Source organism: Poecilia latipinna, unplaced genomic scaffold, assembly GCF_001443285.1.
Source record: "Poecilia latipinna isolate Pla-1442-1.1 unplaced genomic scaffold, P_latipinna-1.0 Scaffold17, whole genome shotgun sequence".
Lineage (NCBI taxonomy): Eukaryota > Metazoa > Chordata > Actinopteri > Cyprinodontiformes > Poeciliidae > Poecilia > Poecilia latipinna.
The window spans coordinates 236257-244615 of NW_015112633.1; the positions used below are offsets into that span (position 1 = coordinate 236257).

Sequence of the window (8359 nt, forward strand, 5' to 3'; positions counted from 1 at the left end):
TGCTGTTTTCTTAACCTGGCAGTGGCTCCCCAGTAGTGTTGACTTGAACAAAGATAGGTTCACTCTCCAAACTGTCTTCCACAGCATAGATGCTGATGTTGTAGGAGATTCCTGGCAGGAGGTCACTCAGCGTCACAGACGTCGCAGTATCAGGAAGGGTCAGCTCTGTGCTTTCTCCCTCCTCTGATGGCATATACACAACACGGTATCCTGCAAATAAAAATAGTATGGTTGATTTATGGTAAGAAAAAAGACCCACAGAAAAGTATCAGACTCAACGAGGTTTCAAGATGTACTGCAGTCTTAAAACATCATGTTTAGTTTAAAACCATCACTACTGCAAATTTGTCATTCTTCCACCATTAAGATTTTGTTAAATGATATTCTTGATCCCAGTTTTCCGTTTTGCTTTCTAAAAATATTTGGTACTGTTTGTGATTAAATCAAACAGTACCAGACTAATGTTTTTTTTTTTTTATTATTATTATGATGCACTGAATTCATCTTGAAAGCTGGAGCTTGAATCTGCAAATGAAATCAGACCCAAGATGAGCACATTGCAATATAAAAACCAGCTGTATCGTTTCGGTGCCAACTGCTGGGATCAGCACAAGCCAATAATAACATTTTTCTCTGTTTTATGTGTTTCATTGCTAAGGGAACATGAACACAAATAGAGCTTGAGGAGAGCTGTGAATGCCTCTAGTTTAGAGAAATACTACCAGAAGGTCAGATAAATATATCTGCAGCCTTCATTGTTTATATTAGACAATCAGCCACAATGTGTGAACTGAAAGACCTTCAAGTTATTAAGTCAAATTTCAAAATCTATCTTCATTCTTGATGCATGTCTGGGAATTTGGAAATCTGCGTGCAAATGGAATATCTGAGGCTGATCTTTAATAGTGGAAACACCTATATGTGCCATTTGCTTATGTTTGAATCAAAATGAAAAGTGCAGGAAGACAGTTTAAATATTATTGTGGCTGTAGTGAAAGTCAGTATTGTAATATAAATTTTCTTAACATGTAATTCCATCAGAATCTCATAGAAAGCAATGGCTTATAACATACCAGTGATGGGAGCCAGGGGTCTATTCCAACTGATCATAATGGAAGTATCTCCCACCTCCTCTACTTCATGCTCCTTCGGAGCATCAGGCGCTGTGAGTAATAAAAACAAATCCTTGACAACCTGATATATATATATATATATATATATAAGATCTGAAAAAGACGTCTTGCATGTTGCCTGAGTCTACCCACCAGTTGTTTGTGAAGTAGTAAGAATGAGGTTGGTCTCTTCTCCATCTGTGACCTCGTAGACGTTAACGTTATATTTCCTCCCTGGCAGAAGCTCATTAATGTTTACTGAGGTGGCTGAACGGGGCAAATCTGAGGTGAGGGGAAAACATATGGCAATGAATTAAACCGGATAACTCTACCTTGAAAGGGTTTTAATACAAACACATTTTGTCATTCCACTTACCCAGGACAACAGGTTGTCCAGTTCCTTGACCCTGTTCAATCAGCTCATACTCCACCCTGAAACCGGACACGGTGTCGGAGGCAGAAACCCAGGAGACAACGAAGCTGTTGGAGGTAATTTCTGTCACTGATTCAGAGATCTCAACTATGGGTGGAGGAGGGGTGGCTTCTCCATACGACGGAATCACTGAAACAGAAGAAAAGTCTTGTTTAAACATTATTGTGGCAGACGATAAATAGAAACTAAAGGGAAAAAAAATGCTATGGGCTTTTACACATTCAGTTATCACTTCGACCTGTCTCCTTCAACTCACATGATCCGTAGGTAGTGGTGAAGTCAAAGCGCGTAATCTCTCTGTGTCCAAACCGAAGCACACTGATCAGCTGGCCCTCATACGTAATCCCCGGTTTGAGGCCAGAGATGGTGTAGGAGTTAAGATGGCCAGGAATCGCGACCTCCATCCATGGGCTAATTGTGTCTTTCTGTATTAAAGATATTTTAATCACAACTCCAAGTTAAACATATTTACAAGTAATCAACCCCGTTAGATTAGATTCATTTATTTTTGTGATTTCCTTTGCTCAAATGGAGGAAACTCACCACTCTCCATTTCAGGATGTACTGAGTTACATGTGCTGATGATGGGGTGTTCCACTGGACGGGATGGGAATTTTGTTGGCCTCCAGACTCTGCAATGATCACCTGAACAGGACGATGGCCACCTGGGGTAGGAGGAGTCCACAGAGAGGTGTAAGCAGAACTGCTCTGGTTGTTAAAGTACAAATCAAGAGGAATTACCAGCAACACATAGGTAAAAATAAGTACCTTTATGTAATGCAGCTAAATCATATTAACACATTAAAAATGGGAAAATCTACTGTGTAGTGGTATCAGTTAATTTCCAGTTCAACAATCTGAGAACGTGTCAAACACCAATCATTTTACTAGATTGCAGTCAACACAGAGTCAACCAGTGTGCAGCTGTGTTTTCCTGAACAGAAAAAAGTAGCAGGCTCCCGTGAGATTCCTGCACAGATTTACATTCCTGCATGAGAAGAAACTTCTGTTCCTCTTGTTCTACTTTATCTATTTGGAAACTCAGATCAAATGAGAAGAACTATATCTAACAATTTACAATTTAAAAACGGAGTATTTTAAAGCTTATTTTTATTTATTTATTTTTTGACAAAATATCTTTACATGAGACTACTTAACTCATACCTTCTGAAACTCATCAATCAATCATTATTCAACTATCCCTGTGATTATTTATAGGACTGAAACACATAAATATTTCAGACGTTCTTGGGGGAGGAAGTTTCCCGTTTATCTATGTCCAACTGGCATGTTAACTCTGCAAAGAATTGTTGAAAATCTGTCCCAAAAAGACATGTCAATATTCGTAGGCTGTTCAAAAATGAAGTTGTATAAGTATAATTCCTTTATTTAACTCATTGAGATTTAAAATCCTGATAATGTAAAGGTGATCTGGACAATATCATCGGAAGCAGAAAAAATGTAAGGGTGGATGCTATTTCTAAAATAGAGACTTTATCAGATAACAGGAAGGCCTAATGTACAACTGTAAAATGTGCTGTATCTTGTCCTTTCCATCTTAAATTTCAGGTGTAAGCTAAGGATCGACATCCTCTAGGAAAAACACACAGACTGATGATAACAATCACTAATGCTAACCACACTACAGCGTTGCACAATATCCTAAAGACAGTCTACCATGTGAACTGCGTGATTCTGAATCTGTTTTCAGATATAAAAACAGTAAAAGTCCACTCTCTCACAGAGTCACATCAACTCTACTTCAAATTTGTGGCCACATAGTTTCCAATCCTGTTAATCTCAGGTTTTGAAAATAAATCTGTAGAACTGGAGATAAGAACCGAGCCACAGCACTGATTGGTGAGTCTTTATTGCCTAATTTAGTTTCTAAGTTCAAGCCAAACAGATCTAAACAACATTTAACAGCTTTTCCAACGAGGAGAGCCTGTGGGAAAACCTTTTAATTATTGGTCATTATTCCACCTGATAGCACTCTGGAAGGATTTGTGGTCTGCTTTCCAAAACAAATGGCAGACCCAGCTAAGTTAACTGAGGAACCAACTTGGTCAACTTGATATCCCATGATCTCATGTTTCCTCTTTGGATATGAGATATTAAACATGACATGAGAAGCAATTTCAAAACTGCAGCCTTTATGAATAACTAAAAGCTTATCAAGTTGTTTTTAATGCGAGCAGAAGTCATGTGTTCAACAGACTCCTGACATAAGCTGTGCAGATACAATCTGGTAGCTTCTATAAAGAACTGGGGTTTTCTAACCATTTTTCCAAACAGCAGACCTGTAATAAAAGTTTTTGAGCAAGTGGCTCGGTTAACCAGATGCTGCTAGCAAATACACAAACCTCAAAAACAATCTGGGACCAATTACTGCCTATTACAGACCCACAAAGCCACTGGCCAGGGTAAGGGTTATGCAGAATCACATGGAGGACGGTCATTAAAACAGACGCTTGCTTGCAGCTGAGATACTAAATTTCAGGCAGTTTCCCAAAGTTGCTTGTGGACACCTTTGTAGTGCACAAAGATACACTCTTGCATCCTTACTATCCTCCTGTAGACAAAACATTCACCCTTGATATTCAGACGGATGCACAGCGTGCAGTGATAAGGAGGCAGTAAAAGAAAGCATTAATGGAAGTCATCCTGGAAATAAAAAAAATGGTTTGAAGATTAAAACCAGCAGAGGCAGGAAGAGAGGAACAGATAACAATCAGCAGAACGTTTTAAAGAAGATTGTATCAACCTTTCTGCTCAATTAGAGGCTTGTGAAAACTTGCAGTGTGAAAAAAAATGTACAACTTTGGCTTCTTTTTTTATTTTTTACCTTTTATAGTGTTTTGCTTTCTAAAGCAACCAACTTACGGTCTGGAAATCTTGCTGCCTTTAAATCTGTCCATGCTGTATTTTCCCTTGTAGCACACACACAGAAGAACACATGCACACACACGTGCACACACAGCACAAGCTTACAGATGGTTGCTATTATGGAAACTTGTGACAGAGAAGTGGCCTACATTTTGGATTTGCTGTCAACCTGTTTCAGAAAACAAAGAAATGTAGTATTTCTCCACTTAAAACCCAATAATTTAAATCTGAATTTGCTTCTTCGACTTTTACGGCTTTTGTGTGGTATTTCCATTTTACTCACAATTTTGAAAAATTCTAATCTTGTATATCTAAAAGTATAAATCTGTATAACCAAATAATCCATGCATATTCTTTTTTACTGTGACGAAATGTGTATGATAACATGAACAAAACCACCCAAACACTGAGAAAAATGTTGGAAATGTAAAGAAATCAAACCACGAAAAAGACACTCTAAACTGAACTGTGATACTTTTGATTCAGTTTTATGTGATCCCTGAACAAATGTGTAGATATTGAAGCTTTGAGGATACAATGAGTGGTTATATCCAGAGTCATGGACTGGGGCGTTTTTGTACAGCTGTGGCAACAACACAAGCATTGAACCACATGCTGGCAGGAACAAAAGCTCAAAGTGGGGGAGTGTACTTGTAAAAGAGGAAATGGCACCCCCCTCCTATAACTGTCTGCTTCACATCAAAGTCAAGCGGTTCATATTTGAGGTGGCTCAGACAAACATTTTTCTGTGTTCGAGCTCAGTTTGCGAATCTGGAAAAGAATTATGCTAAAGGTGACTTGGGTAAAATTGTCTGATCTGTCCTAAACCATTTCATGAATGACAAGTCGAAATAAGTAATTAATTGCATACAAATTTGAATGAACTTGATCATTTGCATTATGATGACTAGTCTTTTTTGAAGGGCAATTTTATGTGCAGAAACATCATGATCCATCTCTTTATGGTTTCAGTGGCGTGTGGTTTTTATTTCTATTTTATTGTTTTTGGTTGTTTTATTTGGGATACTTCAAATATCTTCCAGTTCCATATCGGAACTGGAAGATAGTTTCTGTGCAAAACTATTTTTGGTTTATTGGTCTTTGAGAGGACGAACTTGCATTATCATGGCATTATTATTGAAAATAGTCTGAGATCAATATGACACATTTATCAGAATAATTTCTAAGAAAATGTATCATCCAGCAACATTTGTTAAGATACGTCTTCATGATGTTTTTCCACATTTCCATGTGCTTCGTGTCAGAGCATGCTTTCCTGCAGATCTGCTGCTGCAATTAAAAAAAAAACTAAAAGGAGAAAATGTAAGCGAGCAAAGAGCTGCAACAGTGAATGTCTACACAAATGTAGCTGACAAGAGAGTGACAGCTGCCCCACGATGAAGCATGACATGTAGCAAATTAACCCACTTCACATCTATTCGTCAACTCAGCTTAGCAACTACGTCCCTTAGAAACACACAGCAACAGGTTGACTTTGAATTACCATGCACCCCCCCATTGTTTGCATACATCACACCAAGACTGAACGAAAGCATCTCAGCATGTAAACATGAAAGCATTACGAGACAGATGTAACTCCCATCTGACCGTCTTACTACTGACATTTAACCAAGTAGAAAATCCATGCAAACATGACACACATTTGTCTTCACTCATGTCATCCCCACACAGCAACTGAAACACATTAGAGAACTACAGTGTGTGTGATAAAGTGTGCAAAGCATAATTATAAGGCTTTGAGAGAAACATCTTACCGGGATATGACAGCTGGGGCTCGCATCCATGCTCCGCAACACCGTTGCCATAACAAATACATTTATACATGACACCTTGGATGACTTTGTCCCAAGACTCTCCAACCTGATAGATAGTTCTTGTCTCTGGGTCCTGGCAATGGTCTGAGAGCAAAATAATAACAATCAGCAACCAAAGTAACGTTTATATCCTTTAGTTCTACAAAGAAAAACTGTATTCGAGTTTTTTGAAATGGACTTGGTACTTGCTCAGTTTCTGTTGTTGTTGCATTGCCTCAGTTTATTCACCGATTTATTTATTTATTTTTATTCCACTCAACTCTGATTTATTGTTCTGACAAAAAAACTAATACTCAAGTCTTAGTGACTAATGGTTGTCATGTTGTTTTCATTTTCTGATTTAATCTGTATAAATTAACAAATGGCAACAGACTGAAAAAAATAAATAAATAAAAAGATTCCCTAAAAATGTTATCAACTGAAAACTTGGCATACACTGGATCACAGGACTTTCCATATTGCTGGATTTAACTTTCAGAAGCTCCTCATTTACTATCTTGTCCACGTTTCTCAATTTTCACTGAGCGCTATGACAAGGCACGTCTTTAAGAATTCCTTTGCTGCTATTTTGAAACCATTTGTGTCCATCATGATGAGTTATTTATTAATTTATTAGGTAGCAAGTTGCAGAACCTGAAATATTAAAAGTACTAAACCCACCAATTGCATCACACTTCCAGCGACCACGGCCCTGTCCAAAGCAGGTGCAGTTCATCATGTATCCTTCTTCATGGTCTTTGGTGAAAGTCTGGTTAACCTCATAGGTCACACCATCCACAAGACAATGCTCTGCAGCAGAGATAAGCAGAAAATGAACGTGAACCAAATAACCAAACACTTTTCAATGTGTTTTTTAACCACCTCCATTCAGAAGGCTGAATTGACCCATACCTTTAAGCTGGGAGTAAGCGACACAGCTCCATTCCCCTCTTCCATTGCCCACACAGGTACAACGCATCATGTGACCTAGGACGTCATGTCTCTTGTCCCACTGGTCACCTACGCGGTACATCAGCCCTTCGCTTGTTGTGCACACTTCTTCATTTGCTAAAACACACAAATAAAACAAAATACGAAATCAGTCCATGTCTTCAAAGATCTTCAGGAAATATCGGCCCAGAATGATCACAGAGTGATGTAAATACAACAGTCATAAAAAATGCCTGGGCACAGAAAGGAAAATTTGATTAAAAGTTAGAAACAGCTGTCTTGTCTTATCACGTGTGAATGACTGTGTGTGTTCACCACATGGGTTTAGTTAATTAATAGAGTGAGTGTCAGAGAGAAAGTTTCCAAGTGTAGCTACAACAAGCAGCGACCTGCCCTTAGGTGTGCGAGTCCAAAGATGAGTTATTAAAATGAAGTTGGAGGCACACTGGCTTTATTTCAGTTCTATTGTGGGCCATAGATAAAAGAAGGAAAACATAAGCACAATGTACAAGAATTACTAAAGGAGAACAAAGCTTTCATTGTTGAAACTTACTAATTGATCACATGTTTAATTTCTTTGCAGCAGGGGAAAGAGCAGACAGAAATTAAAGAAGGATGTTGATGAGCTTGCCCTGCCCGGACCAATTTGCAGAGAGATGTTTTATATTACAGTAATGTCATCAACATTACTATATGACGACTCATCTGAAGCCCCTGATGGGTAGATCAAAATAACAAAGAAAACAGAATCCGGAGACAGACAAAGTGCTTTAAATTAGATAGACCAAGTTTGTAGAATTCAGAGCATTTCAACTTCTTCCGGCTATTTAAATAGGTATACCTCAGTAATTTTTCACTAGCATATAAATTAATTTTGGAATTTAAATAATATGGATTGAAGTTGCCAAAAAAAATTTCTGGTGATTTATCAAACACATTTTCTTACACAAAACGTATTTTAATGTTCTGTATGTTATGAATGAGGACATAACTTTTCCCTAACTATATGAGACGTGAATAATAACCCAGGCTCAAGGCTATTTGTCTATTAAATCTCCCAGGGTCCTAGCACGACACTCAGGAGGTCAGACAAAAAAAAAAAAAAAAAAAAAAAAATTTTANAAAAGGCAAAAGGGGGGGGGGGGACCCCGCACGACAACCAC

The 8359-nt window shown here is 38.1% G+C and overlaps 1 protein-coding gene across 1 annotated transcript in view; it reads right to left on the reverse strand.

Annotated features, from left to right (window-relative positions):
* The window catches only part of fn1a (fibronectin 1a), a 36456-nt gene that overhangs the window by 16564 nt on the left and 11533 nt on the right, over positions 1–8359 (reverse strand). Inside the window, exons 10-18 of the mRNA XM_015034228.1 lie at positions 7158–7313; positions 6927–7055; positions 6207–6350; positions 2089–2210; positions 1802–1970; positions 1489–1674; positions 1266–1394; positions 1074–1163; positions 16–210 (exon numbers count right to left, since the gene is read on the reverse strand). Coding sequence (XP_014889714.1) covers positions 16–210; positions 1074–1163; positions 1266–1394; positions 1489–1674; positions 1802–1970; positions 2089–2210; positions 6207–6350; positions 6927–7055; positions 7158–7313 — 1320 coding nt within the window. The remainder of the gene's footprint in view (positions 1–15; positions 211–1073; positions 1164–1265; positions 1395–1488; positions 1675–1801; positions 1971–2088; positions 2211–6206; positions 6351–6926; positions 7056–7157; positions 7314–8359) is intronic.